This window comes from Salvelinus alpinus, chromosome 10 (genome assembly GCF_045679555.1).
Source record: "Salvelinus alpinus chromosome 10, SLU_Salpinus.1, whole genome shotgun sequence".
Taxonomy (NCBI): Eukaryota; Metazoa; Chordata; class Actinopteri; order Salmoniformes; family Salmonidae; genus Salvelinus; species Salvelinus alpinus.
This window is the reverse complement of record NC_092095.1, coordinates 68,449,851-68,468,515: the sequence shown is the minus strand read 5'-3', so window position 1 is coordinate 68,468,515 and position 18,665 is coordinate 68,449,851. Positions and strand designations below refer to the sequence as shown.

Genomic DNA, 18,665 nt, shown 5'->3' with positions numbered 1-18,665 from the left:
ATTAGGGTTAGCAGTGTGGTTAAGGTTAGACATTAGGGTTAGCAGTGTGGTTAAGGTTAGACATTAGGGTTAGCAGTGTGGTTAAGGTTAGACATTAGGGTTAGCAGTGTGGTTAAGGTTAGACATTAGGGTTAGCAGTGTGGTTAAGGTTAGACATTAGGGTTAGCAGTGTGGTTAGGGCTAGACATTAGGGTTAGCAGTGTGGTTAGGGTTAGACAGGGTTAGCAGTGTGGTTAAGGTTAGACATTAGGGTTAGCAGTGTGGTTAGGGTTAGACATTAGGGTTAGCAGTGTGGTTAAGGTTAGACATTAGGGTTAGCAGTGTGGTTAAGGTTAGACATTAGGGTTAGCAGTGTGGTTAGGGTTAGACATTAGGGTTAGCAGTGTGGTTAAGGTTAGACATTAGGGTTAGCAGTGTGGTTAAGGTTAGACATTAGGGTTAGCAGTGTGGTTAAGGTTAGGGTTAGACATTAGGGTTAGCAGTGTGGTTAAGGTTAGACATTAGGGTTAGCAGTGTGGTTAAGGTTAGACATTAGGGTTAGCAGTGTGGTTAGGGTTAGACATTAGGGTTAGCAGTGTGGTTAAGGTTAGACATTAGGGTTAGCAGTGTGGTTAAGGTTAGACATTAGGGTTAGCAGTGTGGTTAGGGTTAGACATTAGGGTTAGCAGTGTGGTTAAGGTTAGACATTAGGGTTAGCAGTGTGGTTAAGGTTAGACATGAGGGTTAGCAGTGTGGTTAAGGTTAGGGTTAGACATTAGGGTTAGCAGTGTGGTTAAGGTTAGACATTAGGGTTAGCAGTGTGGTTAAGGTTAGACATTAGGGTTAGCAGTGTGGTTAAGGTTAGACATTAGGGTTAGCAGTGTGGTTAGGGCTAGACATTAGGGTTAGCAGTGTGGTTAGGGCTAGACATTAGGGTTAGCAGTGTGGTTAGGGTTAGACAGGGTTAGCAGTGTGGTTAAGGTTAGACATTAGGGTTAGCAGTGTGGTTAGGGTTAGACATTAGGGTTAGCAGTGTGGTTAGGCTTAGACATTAGGGTTAGCAGTGTGGTTAGGGTTAGACATTAGGGTTAGCAGTGTGGTTAAGGTTAGACAGGGTTAGCAGTGTGGTTAAGGTTAGACATTAGGGTTAGCAGTGTGGTTAGGGTTAGACATTAGGGTTAGCAGTGTGGTTAGGGTTAGACATTAGGGTTAGCAGTGTGGTTAGGGTTAGACATTAGGGTTAGCAGTGTGGTTAGGGTTAGACAGGGTTAGCAGTGTGGTTAAGGTTAGACATTAGGGTTAGCAGTGTGGTTAGGGTTAGACATTAGGGTTAGCAGTGTGGTTAAGGTTAGACATTAGGGTTAGCAGTGTGGTTAAGGTTAGACATTAGGGTTAGCAGTGTGGTTAAGGTTAGACATTAGGGTTAGCAGTGTGGTTAGGGTTAGACATTAGGGTTAGCAGTGTGGTTAGGGTTAGACATTAGGGTTAGCAGTGTGGTTAGGGTTAGACATTAGGGTTAGCAGTGTGGTTAGGGTTAGACAGGGTTAGCAGTGTGGTTAAGGTTAGACATTAGGGTTAGCAGTGTGGTTAGGGTTAGACATTAGGGTTAGCAGTGTGGTTAAGGTTAGACATTAGGGTTAGCAGTGTGGTTAGGGTTAGACATTAGGGTTAGCAGTGTGGTTAAGGTTAGACAGGGTTAGCAGTGTGGTTAAGGTTAGACATTAGGGTTAGCAGTGTGGTTAAGGTTAGACATTAGGGTTAGCAGTGTGGTTAAGGTTAGACATTAGGGTTAGCAGTGTGGTTAGGGTTAGACATTAGGGTTAGCAGTGTGGTTAAGGTTAGACAGGGTTAGCAGTGTGGTTAAGGTTAAACATTAGGGTTAGCAGTGTGGTTAAGGTTAGACATTAGGGTTAGCAGTGTGGTTAGGGTTAGACATTAGGGTTAGCAGTGTGGTTAGGGTTAGACATTAGGGTTAGCAGTGTGGTTAAGGTTAGACATTAGGGTTAGCAGTGTGGTTAAGGTTAGACATTAGGGTTAGCAGTGTGGTTAGGTTTAGACATTAGGGTTAGCAGTGTGGTTAAGGTTAGGGTTAGACATTAGGGTTAGCAGTGTGGTTAGGGTTAGACATTAGGGTTAGCAGTGTGGTTAAGGTTAGACATTAGGGTTAGCAGTGTGGTTAGGGTTAGACATTAGGGTTAGCAGTGTGGTTAAGGTTAGACATTAGGGTTAGCAGTGTGGTTAAGGTTAGACATTAGGGTTAGCAGTGTGGTTAGGGTTAGACATTAGGGTTAGCAGTGTGGTTAGGGTTAGACATTAGGGTTAGCAGTGTGGTTAAGGTTAGACATTAGGGTTAGCAGTGTGGTTAAGGTTAGACATTAGGGTTAGCAGTGTGGTTAAGGTTAGACATTAGGGTTAGCAGTGTGGTTAAGGTTAGACATTAGGGTTAGCAGTGTGGTTAAGGTTAGACATTAGGGTTAGCAGTGTGGTTAAGGTTAGACATTAGGGTTAGCAGTGTGGTTAAGGTTAGACATTAGGGTTAGCAGTGTGGTTAAGGTTAGACATTAGGGTTAGCAGTGTGGTTAGGGTTAGACATTAGGGTTAGCAGTGTGGTTAAGGTTAGACATTAGGGTTATCAGTGTGGTTAAGGTTAGACATTAGGGTTATCAGTGTGGTTAAGGTTAGACATTAGGGTTAGCAGTGTGGTTAGGGTTAGACATTAGGGTTAGCAGTGTGGTTAAGGTTAGACATTAGGGTTAGCAGTGTGGTTAAGGTTAGACATTAGGGTTAGCAGTGTGGTTAAGGTTAGACATTAGGGTTAGCAGTGTGGTTAAGGTTAGACATTAGGGTTAGCAGTGTGGTTAAGGTTAGACATTAGGGTTAGCAGTGTGGTTAGGGTTAGACATTAGGGTTAGCAGTGTGGTTAAGGTTAGACATTAGGGTTAGCAGTGTGGTTAAGGTTAGACATTAGGGTTAGCAGTGTGGTTAAGGTTAGACATTAGGGTTAGCAGTGTGGTTAAGGTTAGACATTAGGGTTAGCAGTGTGGTTAAGGTTAGACATTAGGGTTAGCAGTGTGGTTAAGGTTAGACATTAGGGTTAGCAGTGTGGTTAAGGTTAGACATTAGGGTTAGCAGTGTGGTTAAGGTTAGACATTAGGGTTAGCAGTGTGGTTAAGGTTAGACATTAGGGTTAGCAGTGTGGTTAAGGTTAGACATTAGGGTTAGCAGTGTGGTTAAGGTTAGGGTTAGACATTAGGGTTAGCAGTGTGGTTAAGGTTAGACATTAGGGTTAGCAGTGTGGTTAGGGTTAGACATTAGGGTTAGCAGTGTGGTTAAGGTTAGGGTTAGACATTAGGGTTAGCAGTGTGGTTAGGGTTAGACATTAGGGTTAGCAGTGTGGTTAGGGTTAGACATTAGGGTTAGCAGTGTGGTTAAGGTTAGACATTAGGGTTAGCAGTGTGGTTAAGGTTAGGGTTAGACATTAGGGTTAGCAGTGTGGTTAGGGTTAGACATTAGGGTTAGCAGTGTGGTTAGGGTTAGACATTAGGGTTAGCAGTGTGGTTAAGGTTAGACATTAGGGTTAGCCGTGTGGTTAAGGTTAGACATTAGGGTTAGCAGTGTGGTTAAGGTTAGACATTAGGGTTAGCAGTGTGGTTAAGGTTAGACATTAGGGTTAGCAGTGTGGTTAAGGTTAGGGTTAGACATTAGGGTTAGCAGTGTGGTTAAGGTTAGACATTAGGGTTAGCAGTGTGGTTAAGGTTAGGGTTAGACATTAGGGTTAGCAGTGTGGTTAGGGTTAGACATTAGGGTTAGCAGTGTGGTTAAGGTTAGACATTAGGGTTAGCAGTGTGGTTAGGGTTAGACATTAGGGTTAGCAGTGTGGTTAAGGTTAGACATTAGGGTTAGCAGTGTGGTTAAGGTTAGACAGGGTTAGCAGTGTGGTTTAGGTTAGACATTAGGGTTAGCAGTGTGGTTAGGGTTAGGGTCAGACATTAGGGTTAGCAGTGTGGTTTAGGTTAGACATTAGGGTTAGCAGTGTGGTTAGGGTTAGACATTAGGGTTAGCAGTGTGGTTTAGGTTAGACATTAGGGTTAGCAGTGTGGCTAAGGTTAGGGTTAGACATTAGGGTTAGCAGTGTGGTTAAGGTTAGGGTTAGACATTAGGGTTAGCAGTGTGGTTTAGGTTAGACATTAGGGTTAGCAGTGTGGTTAAGGTTAGACATTAGGGTTAGCAGTGTGGTTTAGGTTAGACATTAGGGTTAGCAGTGTGGCTAAGGTTAGGGTTAGACTTTAGGGTTAGCAGTGTGGTTAGGGTTAGGGTTAGACATTAAGGTTAGGGTTAGACATTAGGGTTAGCAGTGTGGTTAAGGTTAGGGTTAGACATTAGGGTTAGCAGTGTGGTTAAGGTTAGGATTAGGGTTAGACATTAGGGTTAGCAGTGTGGTTAGGGTTAGGGATTATGGTTAGCAGTGTGGTTAAGGTTAGGGTTAGGGATTAGGGTTAGCAGTGTGGTTAAGGTTAGGGTTAGACATTAGGGTTAGCAGTGTGGTTAGGGTTAGGTTTAAGAGTTGATGACTTTGTGGCTGTGCTAGTTAGTGACCACTCTGCAGAGGAGCCTCCAAAACAAACGAAAAACATGAACCTGCATTTTAACAGGTGGAGAACTTCAGTAGGGAAAGCAGGACCACAGCCAAGCAGCGTAGGAAAAACAGACCAGAGTCCAGGTGAAGTTAACATGGGGTAACGTACAGCGTGTCCCTCTTGGTCTCTACCAGGTTAATATCTCCAGGGTTGAGCTCAGGTATCCACCTCTCCATCTCCTCGATCCAGAGGTACTTTAGAGAGGAGGGCACCACGATGAGCAGAGGCCACTCCTGTCTGTAGGCGTAGGCCACAGAGATAGCCTGCACCGTCTTCCCTAGACCCATCTGGAGAAGAGGATTAACAATACAATATGGAGGATGAAAACAATGATGTATGTGTATAATCGATGAAAACTCATTTCAAAAACAAAAGAAACCGAACACAATCATTGCCTGGCTCAAAAGTAAGCAAACAGCATGTGATGGAGTGTTCGTGAAATTCTGAGACACCAATAGATTCTAGAATGACTTTGTGTCAAAAATGATTACATGGCTAGGAAGGTTTCTTAAACTTGACAAATTAATTCAGAGGGAGCATAGCATATATTATTTGAGGAAAATAGATTTGATAGGACTGGGGAGTTGGATTGTGTGTGCTTCACGGCTTACCTCATCTGCGATCATACACCTGAAACAGAGAAGAGAACGACGGGGGTTGAGAGTGGAGGACATAGAATACTTCATGTATGCACTAGCAATCAAATCAAAATGGATTGGTCACATGCGCCGAATACAACGGGTGTAGACTTTACCGTGTAATGCTTGTTTACGAGCCCTTCCCAACAACGAGGTTTAAAAATAATAATACAAATAAAAAAATGTAACACAAGAGGAATACAATTAAATACACAAGAATGGAGTTATACAGGAAGTACCAGATCAATGTGCAACTATATACAGGAAGTACCAGTACCAGATCAATGTGCAGAGGTACGAGGTATTTGAGGTAGATATGTACATGAAGACAGGGTAAAGTGACTAGACATCAGGATAGATAATAATAAGGTATTTATGGTAGACATGAACATGAAGGCAGGGTAAAGTGACTAGACATCAGGATAGATAATAATAAGGTATTTGTGGTAGACATGAACATGAAGGCAGGGTAAAGTGACTAGACATCAGGATAGATAATAATAAGGTATTTGTGGTAGACATGAACATGAAGGCAGGGTAAAGTGACTAGACATCAGGATAGATAATATTAAGAGTAAAATAAAGAACAGTAGCAGTAACATTGATGAGTGTAAAAGTGTGTGTGTGTGTGTGTGTGTGTTTGTGTTGTGTCGGTATGTGTGTGTGTGTTAGCATATGTAGTGTATATGAATGTGTGTGGGTTTTGTGTGGGAGTGTCATTGTAGTGTGTGAGTATGTACAGTGTCTTCAGGGAGTATTCAGACCCTTGACTTATTCCCCATGTTGTGTGTGTGAGTATGTACAGTGTCTTCAGGGAGTATTCAGCCCCCTTGACTTATTCCACATGTTGTGTGTGGGAGTGTCATTGTAGTGTGTGAGTATGTACAGTGTCTTCAGGGAGTATTCAGCCCCTTGACTTATTCCACATGTTGTGTGTGGGAGTGTCATTGTAGTGAGTATGTACAGTGTCTTCAGGGAGTATTCAGACCCTTGACTTATTCCCCATGTTGTGTTACAGCCTGAATTTCTCTCACCCATCTACACACAATACCCATAATGACTCAGTAAAAACATGCTTTTAGAAAGTTGCTAATTTACTCAAAATTAAATACAGAAATATCTAAATTTACACACTGTAAGTATTCACACCCCTTTGCTATGACACTCCCAATTGAGCTCAGGTGCATCCAATTTCCTTTGATCAACGATGAGACGTCGCCACAACTTGACCGGAGTCCACCTTTGGCCAATTCAATTGTTTGGACATAGAAATAAACCAACCTGTCTATATAAGGTCCCACAGATGACAGTGCATGTCAGAGCAGAAACTATACCCGGAAGTCCAGGGAACTGTCCGTAGAGCTCCAAGATAGAATTGTGATGAGGCATATATCTGGGGTAGGGTATAAAACAATTGATTCCAAGAGCACAGTGGTCTCCATCATTGAAAGAATGATGGAACTACCCAGACTCTGTCTACAGCTGGCCATCTGACCAAACTGAACAACTGGGCAAGAAGGACCATGGAACTACCCAGACTCTGTCTACAGCTGGCCATCTGACCAAACTGAACAAGAAGGACCATGGAACTACCCAGACTGTCTACAGCTGGCCATCTGACCAAACTGAACAAGAAGGACCATGGAACTACCCAGACTGTCTACAGCTGGCCCTCTGACCAAACTGAACAAGAAGGACCATGGAACTACCCAGACTCTGTCTACAGCTGGCCCTCTGACCAAACTGAACAAGAAGGACCATGGAACTACCCAGACTGTCTACAGCTGGCCCTCTGACCAAACTGAACAAGAAGGACCATGGAACTACCCAGACTCTGTCTACAGCTGGCCCTCTGACCAAACTGAACAAGAAGGACCATGGAACTACCCAGACTCTGTCTACAGCTGGCCCTCTGACCAAACTGAACAAGAAAGACCATGGAACTACCCAGACTGTCTACAGCTGGCCCTCTGACCAAACTGAACAACTGGGCAAGAAGGACCTTGGTCAGAGAGGTGACCAAGAACTCAATGACCACTGACAAAAGTACAGAGTTCCTTGGCTGAGATGGGAGAACATGCCAGAAGAACAACAGTCTATCTACAGCACTTCACCAATCTGGGCTTCATGGGAGAGTGGCCAGACGGAAGCCACTCCTGAAAAAAAGGCACTTGACAGCACAACTGGAGTTTGCAAAAAGGCACCTGAGACTCTGAGATCATAAGGCAAAAGATTCTGTGGTCTGATGAGACTGAAATTGAACTTGTCGGCCTGAATGCAAAGCTCTATGTCTGGAGAAAACCAGGAACAGCGCATCACCCGTCTAACACCGTCCCTACCGTGAAGCATGGTGGTGGCAGCATCATGTTATGCGGCATGCAGGGGTGTGTGCTTAGTCCCCTCCTGTACTCCCTGTTCACCCACGACTGCGTTGCCAAGCATGACTCCAACACAATCATTAAGTTTGCTGACGACACAACAGTGGTAGGCCTGATCAACAACGATGAGACAGCCTATAGGGAGGTGGTCAGAGACCTGACGTTGTTGTCCTGGCACCACACTCTCTCCCTCAATGTGAGCAAAACAAAGGAGCTTATTGTGGACTACAGGAAAAGGAGGGCCAAACAGGCCCCCATTAACATCGACTGGGCTGCAGTGGAGCGGGTCGAGCGTTTCAAGTTCCTTGGTGTCCACATCACCAACGAACTATCAAGGTCCAAAAACACCAAGGATTTGAAACTCTCGACTAAAGGTTAACACCTTCAGTTGGCACTCACTATTGTGATTTTTACACAAACATTCCTTCATCTGATGTTTAGTTTGTTTCCTGTCTAAGTTTGGTGGGTTTTTCCTTTTGCTTGCCTGTTCTTGGGCAAATTTAGTTGGCGCTCATGGTGGGTGTCTTTTAGGTCCCAGTTGTTGCTAGTCAACTCTCAGTAGACACCCCCATGAGTGTCTTTCAGAAGCCCTCCTAAAACCCACCTGTTTCGGCTGTTGTCAGTGACTGTTAGTTCCCCCTTCTGTTTGAGAGACATTCTTGCTGGGGAACGTAACACTAACACAACAAAATGTGGAATAAGTCAAGGGGTATGAATACTTTCTAAAGACATTGTAGTGTGTGTGTATATATATATATATATATATATACACACACACACACACACACACACACACACAGTGCTGTGAAAAAGTATTTGTCCCCTTCCTGATTATCTTTGTGTAATATTACAATTTGTTTGATGATCTGAAACATTTCAGTGTGACAAATGTGCAAAAAAAATAAAATCAGGAAGGGGCAAATACTTTCACAGCACTGTGTGTATGTATATATATATATATATATATATATATATATATATATAGCCTAGTGAGTGTGCAGTAACAATATAGCCTAGACTCTGGTCACCATTTCAAACTAAGAATCATGTTGATATTGCTAAATGTATTATGACATAAGCAATATCAGCACAAATAAGAGGTCTGATTTCCAGTCAGGTCTGTCCATCAGTTGGATACAACAGAGCCACTGCCAATCCAATAATAATCACACCACAGCTTCCTCCCTTTGCAATTCTAAGTGTAGTAGCTCCACAGATCAATGATGACAGTTTTATTACCCTGCTCACAAGGTTATAAGCCGTTAGCCTGTTCCCTCCACCCGCCTTTACAAAACAGGCTTTATCAACACCTCCCTGTTCATAACGGATTCCACCAACACTCTTTGTAGCACTTATTTTTCAGATAGTATCTACAGTGAATTCGGAAAGAATTCAGACCCCTTCCCCTTTTCCACATTTTCTTTTTCCTCATCAATCTACACACAATACCCCATAATGACAAAGCGACATTTTTGCAAATGTATTACAAATAAAAAACATTATTTACATAAGTATTCAGACCCTTTGCTACTCAAAATTGAGCTCAGGTGCATCCTATTTCCATTGATCATCCTTGAGATGTTTCTACAACTTGGTTGGAGTCCACCTGTGGTAAATTCAATTGATTGGACATGATTTGGAAAGGCACTCTGTCTATTTAATGTATTTATTTATTTAACTAGACAAGTCAGTTAAGAACAAAATCTTATTTACAATGACGGCCTACACCGGCCAAACCCAGAAGACGCTGGGCCAATTGTGCGCCGCCCTATGAGACTTCCAATCACAACCGGTTGTGATACAGTCTGGATTTGAACCAGGGTCTGTAGTGACGCCTCTAGCAGTGAGATGCAGTGCCTTAGACCGCTGCGCCACTCAGGAGCCCGTCTAGATCAGGTCCCAAAGTTGACAGTGCATGTCAGAGCAAAAACCAAGGATTGTGTTAAGGCACAGATCTGGGGAAGGGTACCAAAACCTTTCTGCAGCATTGAAGGTCCCCAAGAACACAGTGGCCTCCATCATTCTTAAATGGAAGATGTTTGGAACCACCAATACTCTTCCTAGACTTGGCTGCTCGGCCAAACTGAGCATTCGGGAGAGAAGGGCCTTGGTTAGGGAGGAGACAAAGAACCCAATGGTCACTCTGACAGAGCTCCAGAGTTATTGTATGGAGATGGGAGAACTTTCCAGAAGGACAACCATCTAGGCAGCACTCAACCAATCAGGCCTTTATGGTAGAGTGGCCAGACGGAAGCCACTCCTCAGTAAAAGGCACATGACAGCCTGCTTGGAGAAACAAGATTCTCTTGTCTGATGAAACCAATATTGAACTCTTTAGCCTGAATGCCAAGTGTCACATCTGGAGGAAACCTGGCACCATCCCTAAGGTGAAGCATGGTGGTGGTGGCAGCATCATGCTGCGGGAAGGTTGTTCAGCAGCAGGGACTGGGAGACTAGTCAGGATCGAGGGAAAGATGAACAGAGTAAAGTACAGAGAGATCCTTGATGAAAACCTGCTCCAAAGCACTCAGGTCCTCAGACTGGGGCGAAGGTTCACCTTCCAACAAGACAACGACCCTAAGCACACAGCCAAGACAATGAAGGAGTGGCTTCAGGACAAGTCTCTGAATATTCTTGAGTGGCCCAGCCAGAGTCCGGACTTGAACCTGATCGAACAACCCTGAAGAGACTTGAAAATAGCTGTGCAGCGAAGCTCCCCATCGAACCTGACAGAGCTTGAGAGGATCTGCAGAGAAGAATGGGAGAAACTCCACAAATACAGGTGTGCCAAGCTTGTAGCGTCATACCCAAGAAGACTTGAGGCTGTAATCGCTGCCAAAGGTGCTTCAACAAAGTACTGAGTAAAGGGTCTGAAAACTTATGTAAATGTGATATTTAAGTTTATTTTTAATACATTTGCAAACATTTCTAAAAACCTGTTTTTGCTTTGTCATTATGGGGTATTGTGGGTTGATTGATAAGGGGGAAAAAACGATGTAATCAATTTTAGAAAAAGTCAAGGGGTCTGAATACTTTCCGAATGCACTGTATATTGAAATAGGTTTTAGGATACTCCTAATGCTCATTATCATGGCTGTTCGTGGTCGTTTGGGCTTCTTTAGTATAATGGACTGATTGTAAGTCTCTTTGGATAAGAGCGTCTGTTAAATGACTTGAATGTAAAATGTAACACAGGTAGGCAACACCAGTCTGCAATGATCATGAGATGTGCTATTCAAAATGTAACACAAGGTAGGTAGAGCTAGTCTACCCATGAGAAAAACAGTTGTGATCCCCCTCCTTCCCCTTCAGTTGAACAGCATGATTAATGAGCACCTTCCACTGGTGTTTCTTCTAATTGCCAGCCCACTCTGCTCAACCAGCATAATGCGTACACACAATGGGAATGGAGAGAGGGAGGGAGAGATTGAAAGAGAGAGAAAACAGAGAGAGAAAGACAGCGAGAGAGGCTCCTTTCAGCCAGGTGCTTTCCATTTCTCCACGCATTAATCATTCTCCTTTCAATAACCTGGGTGCATCCCAAAAGTCACCCTGTTCCCTATGTAGTGCACTACTTTTTAGCCCAGGCTGTTGTCAAAAGTAATGCACTATACAGGGAATAGGAGGCCCGTTCAGCCAGACAGCTGGTTTCCTGGAGGATGCTCTGACTGCCACCGTTGCTTGACAACAGCACGTTGAACAACTTTTTAATGTTATCTGTAAAACCCACCAGCACCAAGATGTCTGTAAACGCAGCTCTTCCTCCCGGGATGGAGGCGGGGTCTTTGACCTTCCACATAATCATTTAAGTCTTTTGTCTTGTCTTCAATGAATGGAACATAGACTAGACGACTTACACTGAGGCTCATACATTACCATACATTAATATTATTCATGCTTTCTTATCCACGGACAGGTAGGCTATTCAAGTAGTGGGATTATTTTTCTGGGACCTGTACCTATCTTTCAATATCAACAACCTTATGTTATTTTTAGTATTACACAGTTATTGATTACTGTATTGTTGGGTTTAGAGTTAGCAAAAAAGGCATTTCACTGTACTTGTGCACGTGAAAACAATAAAACTTGAAAACGTTTTTTTAAACGGGAACACACCTCACTAATCCTATCAGATCTAGAAGCTCTAGGATCATTAAGCTAAGTCATGCATTAGGCCTATGTCAGCATGCAAATAAAGCTATTTTACATACTTGTCACATTTTCCTCGTCACTGCATCGTGATGAATCAGCATCTTGTAATTAATTCATTAATAAGCCTTTATAATTGATGTAGAGCTGTTTCTGCTTAGTCTGGCTCAAAGCAAACGCCTGGCTGACAATTACACCCCCATCTCAAATGAAACACTGTTCATATCATACAATAAGGAGGGGGGTAGTTTTAACTTATTTTAAGTCATATCTTTAAATCTATTGGCTAAGGATGTGACAAATCACACATGACATCCAAACTGAGAATATCGTCGGGGACCAGTTGTGTGTTGGGGACCTGTGTTGGGGTCCGGGGATTTGATGCACACATCAACATCGGCTGTGGTATTGAATTTCACAGTCATTTTGAAGCTCAGGCAAGAGAAACAACAACACAGTCTATCTGTCTATTGATCTGTTGTAACACCAGCGTCGGCGTGGCAACCCTTACAAGTGGCCCCGGCAGACACTTACAATAACGCTTTAGTTAGATGGCATGTGATGTACTTCGCACAACCTCATTCAAATATAATTTTTAAGTCAACTGACATTATGCCCGAGTGGAATGCAATGTAACTGACATTATGCCCGAGTGAAATGCAATGTAACTGACATTATGCCCGAGTGGAATGCAATGTAACTGACATTACGCCCGAGTGAAATGCAATGTAACTGACATTATGCCCGAGTGGAATGCAATGTAACTGACATTATGTCCAAGTGGAATGCAATGTAACTGACATTATGTCCGAGTGGAATGCAATGTAACTGACATTATGCCCGAGTGGAATGCAATGTAACAGACATTATGTCCGAGTGGAATGCAATGTAACAGACATTATGCCCGAGTGGAATGCAATGTAACTGGCATTATGTCCGAGTGGAATGCAATGTAACTGACATTACGCCCGAGTGGAATGCAATGTAACTGACATTACGCCCGAGTGGAATGCAATGTAACTGGCATTATGTCCGAGTGGAATGCAATGTAACTGACATTACGCCCGAGTGGAATGCAATGTAACTGGCATTATGTCCGAGTGGAATGCAATGTAACTGACATTACGCCCGAGTGGAATGCAATGTAACTGACATTACGCCCGAGTGGAATGCAATGTAACTGACATTATGTCCGAGTGGAATGCAATGTAACTGAAATTATGCCCGAGTGGAATGCAATGTAACTGACATTATGTCCGAGTGGAATGCAATGTAACTGACATTATGTCCGAGTGGAATGCAATGTAACTGACATTATGTCCAAGTGGAATGCAATGTAACTGACATTATGTCCAAGTGGAATGCAATGTAACTGACATTATGCCCAAGTGGAATGCAATGTAACTGACATTATGTCCGAGTGGAATGCAATGTAACTGACATTATGCCCAAGTGGAATGCAATGTAACTGACATTATGTCCGAGTGGAATGCAATGTAACTGACATTATGCCCGAGTGGAATGCAATGTAACTGACATTATGCCCGAGTGGAATGCAATGTAACTGACATTATGCCCGAGTGGAATGCAATGTAACTGACATTATGCCCGAGTGGAATGCAATGTAACTGACATTATGCCCGAGTGGAATGCAATGTAACTGACATTATGCCCGAGTGGAATGCAATGTAACTGACATTATGCCCGAGTGGAATGCAATGTAACTGACATTATGTCCAAGTGGAATGCAATGTAACTGACATTATGTCCGAGTGGAATGCAATGTAACTGACATTATGTCCAAGTGGAATGCAATGTAACTGACATTATGCCCGAGTGGAATGCAATGTAACAGACATTATGCCCGAGTGGAATGCAATGTAACTGACATTATGCCCAAGTGGAATGCAATGTAACTGACATTATGTCCGAGTGGAATGCAATGTAACTGACATTATGTCCAAGTGGAATGCAATGTAACTGACATTATGCCCGAGTGGAATGCAATGTAACTGACATTATGCCCGAGTGGAATGCAATGTAACTGACATTATGCCCGAGTGGAATGCAATGTAACTGACATTATGCCCGAGTGGAATGCAATGTAACTGACATTATGCCCGAGTGGAATGCAATGTAACTGACATTATATCCAAGTGGAATGCAATGTAACTGACATTATGCCCGAGTGGAATGCAATGTAACTGACACTACATTATCATAAGAAGATTAGTATGAGGCTCCCAGCCTTTCTAAATTGCATTACAAATAAATAAATTGGCATCAACGTAATTCCAAACCAGGCTACATATTGATGCGAGGTGGGCAATCAAACAACCTGATTCTCGATTAGAAGAGTCTGTACAATGTATAACTATTAGCTAGAGTTCTTCAATACAAACATGTCAACCTCTGTCCACAGAGGGTGTCCTAAAAGACAAACCAAACTTGGCAGTCAATGTGTGTGTTGCTCTGATCTGCCTCAGCCTCTGGTCCCACTACAACAACTCCAACACAGCACCTGGCCCTGCTCTCCTGATCGCTAACAGCTTGCATCACTAGTCTCCATGGAGAAACCGTACACAGAGCCCTACAAAGCCCAGATAGTGTTTACTGTCACATTAATGCCTCCAACATATTGACTGGATGACTCATCCTCATAGTACAGGACTTCTACTGTCCCTGTATTGATCTACTGCTCAGGCTGACTACTCTGACCTGACTGTCCCTGACTGCCTGTCCCCTGGGATTCTGACATCCACTGATTGACTGACTGACGAGTAGTCAGGCTCTGGCTGGCTTTTTCTTCTGCTGCTCACATTGTGTGAGGCTGAGGTGATTCAGGCTACAGGCTTAATATAATATTTTTTATTATTATTAGCTTTTAAAGTAAAAATGACTTATTGAATAAAGTGAGCACAAACTGTGCTTCTGCTTACTATTTGGGACCTTGGCCGGGTTACTGTAAAGTACTTTGTGACAAAGGTGTTGATGTAAAAAGGGTTTTATAAATCAATCAATTTGATTGATTTATAACCAGTTTACTAACAACCACCTACCTTCCATTCTTTGATAGGGCGAATTTGACCCCCTCCTTTTGGAATGGCATCAGTCTCTGTTGTAGCTTGTCTGGGAGAAATGACAACTGACTGTCCCATTTCCTGTCAACATGGGAGTTCTGGCGATCACAATCCCTATCCTGGACCTCACTCATGGCCCGTCTTGACTTTTAGATGCCTTTGCAGAGAATGAAAAGAGAGCGAAAAAACAACAGTGAGAAGAAAAACCAACCCTGGCTGACAATTAATCATCCAGCCTGGCTTTGGCATTTTGCAAAAATGGAGGCACTACTCAAATTTGCCTCCATGTGGGTTCGATTCCCACGGGGCCAGTATGAAAATGTATGCACTTACTAATGTAAGATGCTATGGATAAGAGCGTCTGCTAAATGACTAAAATGCCTATTTAAAATGCTTTCAGTGCTGTTTTACAGCTTGGTGATGCACCATGTCTCAGTACAACTGTCCTCCTCATGTATGTATTTACCTGCGACAATATCAGGAACAGGCTGCTGAACTGCCACGAAATGACCGCTCCTCTACTCCTATTGGTAAGGTGCTAAGAGACTGCTGGGTTACCCAATGCAAGGATATCTGTTAAGGTAAGACAAAGAACGAGAAGACTATTGATGCTAGGAAGAATAGGGATACAGGAGGATGGTTACAAAGGTACACTGACAAATACGGTTACATTAACTTCCACGGTAACGTTAGCTAACTAGCTAACTATGCACAGCAAATTCCCTCCACGTTTTTAGCTACAGCTCAAACCAATTCAAACCATGTACAATAGATTATACATGCTAAGGCTTTGCACTTGTTAGTTTGAAAAAATACATTAGTAAGAGGATACAGACCACCAGTGCAGAAATGTTTTGATACAGATTTCCATGTGCAGTAGTTTCGCGGGAAACTTTGACAGTAGTTACGTAGTTTGCGTAGCGTATTCCATAGGAGTTGCGTTCAAGATAAGAAGCCTGCAACTTTCTTGAATCTTGACTAAAAAGCTGTTTTTATTTTTTTTCCAACGATACTTTTCTAAGTGATTTCAAATGCATATCGACTTTTCTATCAGACTCAAAAGCATGTGAAATACATCTAATTTTAGTCGTACATGACCCCTACAGTAGAACGATCACTGGACGCTCATTCGGATTTGCTGGGCATACTGTCAGTCCCAATGCTTCCTGCTGTACTCTCCAATTTCCCGGATTTGCTGTTTCGTCTTGTGCTGAATGTTAGCCTCGGTCTGTTGCCGCTACACACTGATCTTTCCCGTGGCCACACGCAGCTACAGCTGTTTTTATAAATCATTCTGTTTTGTCAACGTTTCTGGTAAGACAACATGTGTTTGTTTCTTCGCACACGTTCTTTGTAGGGATTAACGGTGAATTTGTGTAGTTAGGTTATCAAATTACAATCTTAGTGGCAAATTTAGCTAGCTTAGTTAGCTAACTAGCTAAGGTCGGAATAATTTGTCGAGCTGAAGGGCTACGTTAGCTAACTAGCTTGTTGGCTAGCTAGCTAAACTCAAAGGAATTCAAAGTTCAACTTGGCACAGGTAAGAGTTGCGTTTAGATGGCTTGATTTTAATACAAACAAATCATTAATAACGAGCTAGTTAGCTAAAATAGTTATCATTTATCGTGGTTAGCTAACGTACCTAGCTTCCCCCGAAGCGCCGCAAGCAAGGCCTGCTCGTTTGCCTCATCAATAACTAGCTACCTTTGCAAACTCGCTGTTGGCTAGTTAACAATAGTAACTAGCTAGTTAGCTATGCATTTTAGGCATGCAGGAATGATACCTCTGTACAAACTAAATATACATGTTTGAAATAACTTTTTCTAGTTAGTTCTAGTTGGTAGAACTAAGGAACACTAACGTTATATCGTGCAGTTCGTGCCTTTTGAAGTAACTTTGTTTTCGCGTTAACTGTCCGCTAATGGCAATGGTTAACGTTCACCCGCCTGTATATGTCAATGTGAGAATAAATAACATGCTAAAATGGTGGAGAGAACAACGTTGCTCCCCAGTCCGAGGTACCTGTTGAGAACATCCACAGGAGGTGTCCTTCCACCGCAGTTCTCTTACCCGTTCACAATACACAAACAAACAAAACACTCCTTCACATAGTCCTCGAGCTCTGGTGCAGTTCATAATTGGAGCATGGACAACATCTTATTTCAAGGCATGTCATGAGCATGACGCAAAAGCCCTACTAACTATTTGGGCTAATTGTGTTTAACATATTCTGCATGACACTTCTCTTCGTGTATCATGTTCAGCTGTCCTCATATCGCTTGCTATTCCTCTTGTCAGAGGGATGGAGTGCTGAAAGAACGGTCACTGACAGGGCTTGTCTTCAGACTTTCATTCTAAAGTAGGGAATGTATTAATGTTAAATCACTATCATGCCACCAATAATGTGTAATTTGATTGCCAATTTGCTGGGATCTCTCTATGCAGGCATACCTGGGCTCCCGAGTGGTGCAGCAGTCTAAGGCACTGCATCAGTGCTAGAGGCGTCACTACAGACACCCTGGGTTGAATCCAGGCTGTATCACAACCAGCCGTGATTGGGAGTACCATAGGGCGGCGCACAATTGGCCCAGCTTCATCCGGGTTTTGCCGGTGTAGGCCGTCATTGTAAAAAAGAATGAGTTAAATAAAGGTAAAAACATAAAAGTGCCTACCATTGGCTTGGCTGGTGTGATGAAGTGTTTTATACTACTAAAGTAAATGGGTGACATGTTGTCAGCTCAGTGTCCTTCCTACCGCTTCTATAATGAGGATGCAGAGTCTACTACAGGAGTGTTTCCCTGCTGTCTGTTCAACCCAAGGGAGGCTCATTAGGATAGTGTTATGCTATTTCCATAAATGGAGAACTTGGTGAGGAAATATAGCCTAACTAAGCACATCCGTCACTTCTCACAGCAAATTAAAACGCAACGCCTAATAGGCTAATGTATGAAGCGTTGCCGAGACAGCGGTTTTGTTGAAATAGTGGTCCCTTTTTTGTCTGGCTTTGGAGTTGGTTAATCGAAGAGGAAACGCTGCAGTTAGCTGATAGCTAGATGCAGAACCCCACTGTGGGCTTGTTTGATGAGTAGTTATATTGTTCTGTAAACATTAGGGCTATGGCTTGGTTTGAGAGGGACTTATGCTAGGCTACAGTTTTATAACTTTCACTGCCGTATTGTATTTTAATGTCTATTTATAAAGTCAAGGAGGCACACTTCCTGCCTGAGTTATGAACTATCTATCCTGGTTGTCTAGTGCTGCCATTAATAATTCTGAGACGAGGCTCAACGATTCGGCTTTCATAGCTGGAGGCTCTGCCGTTAGGAGTGCAGTGACACAACTCTTGATTTATGCCCAAATTAGGGGTGTAGATTCAGAATATTGAATAGCCTGATGCTGAGTTAATTCTTCTGAGTTAATTACTCAGGTGTGTGTGCTCGCGCGCAAGCGTGCATTTGTGTATGGTGGGGGGAGCGGGAGATCGTGATGAAATTGTACTCTAAATGCTTTATGTTCTTATCCAACTTCCTCCTCGTGATATTGTCAGACAGACGTCAGTAACGTAGGTAGGCCCATCCTGTTTCACAGCTCGACACAGTGAACATTGCAACGTGATTGATTCCTCTTTGTTTATCGATTGGGTGCATAAAAGGAGACTACTGGCAGTTTGCTAGGCTGTTGGGTTTATGAGATTCAGTGACCGTGTTAGTGGCGTAGCTACTTCAGTTGGTGAACTTGTATCTGTAGTGAAAAATATGATCAGGTCAGTTGTCACCAGCGTCTGTTGCTAAGGGACATGGAGAA

At 43.0% G+C, this 18,665-nt stretch overlaps 2 protein-coding genes across 6 annotated transcripts in view; one reads left to right on the top strand and one right to left on the bottom strand.

Annotated features, from left to right (window-relative positions):
* LOC139532739 (DNA annealing helicase and endonuclease ZRANB3-like) overlaps positions 1-15,434 on the bottom strand; it is a 73,357-nt gene extending 57,923 nt beyond the window's left edge. For both annotated transcript variants that reach the window (XM_071330718.1, XM_071330719.1), the window contains exons 1-4: positions 15,328-15,434; positions 14,841-15,018; positions 5,228-5,246; positions 4,725-4,903 (exon numbers count right to left, since the gene is read on the bottom strand). In XM_071330718.1, coding sequence (XP_071186819.1) covers positions 4,725-4,903; positions 5,228-5,246; positions 14,841-14,995 — 353 coding nt within the window. In that variant the 5' untranslated portion in view covers positions 14,996-15,018; positions 15,328-15,434. The remainder of the gene's footprint in view (positions 1-4,724; positions 4,904-5,227; positions 5,247-14,840; positions 15,019-15,327) is intronic.
* The window catches only part of LOC139532738 (R3H domain-containing protein 1-like), a 56,643-nt gene continuing 53,299 nt past the window's right edge, over positions 15,322-18,665 (top strand). Inside the window, exon 1 of one of the 4 annotated variants that reach the window (XM_071330706.1) lies at positions 15,322-15,442. The gene's annotated coding sequence lies outside the window, so the exon portion shown is untranslated. Of the gene's footprint in view, positions 15,443-16,048; positions 16,176-16,254; positions 16,402-18,665 lie in introns of those variants that run through there. The other 3 variants (XM_071330704.1, XM_071330712.1, XM_071330705.1) reach the window with 3 other exon arrangements.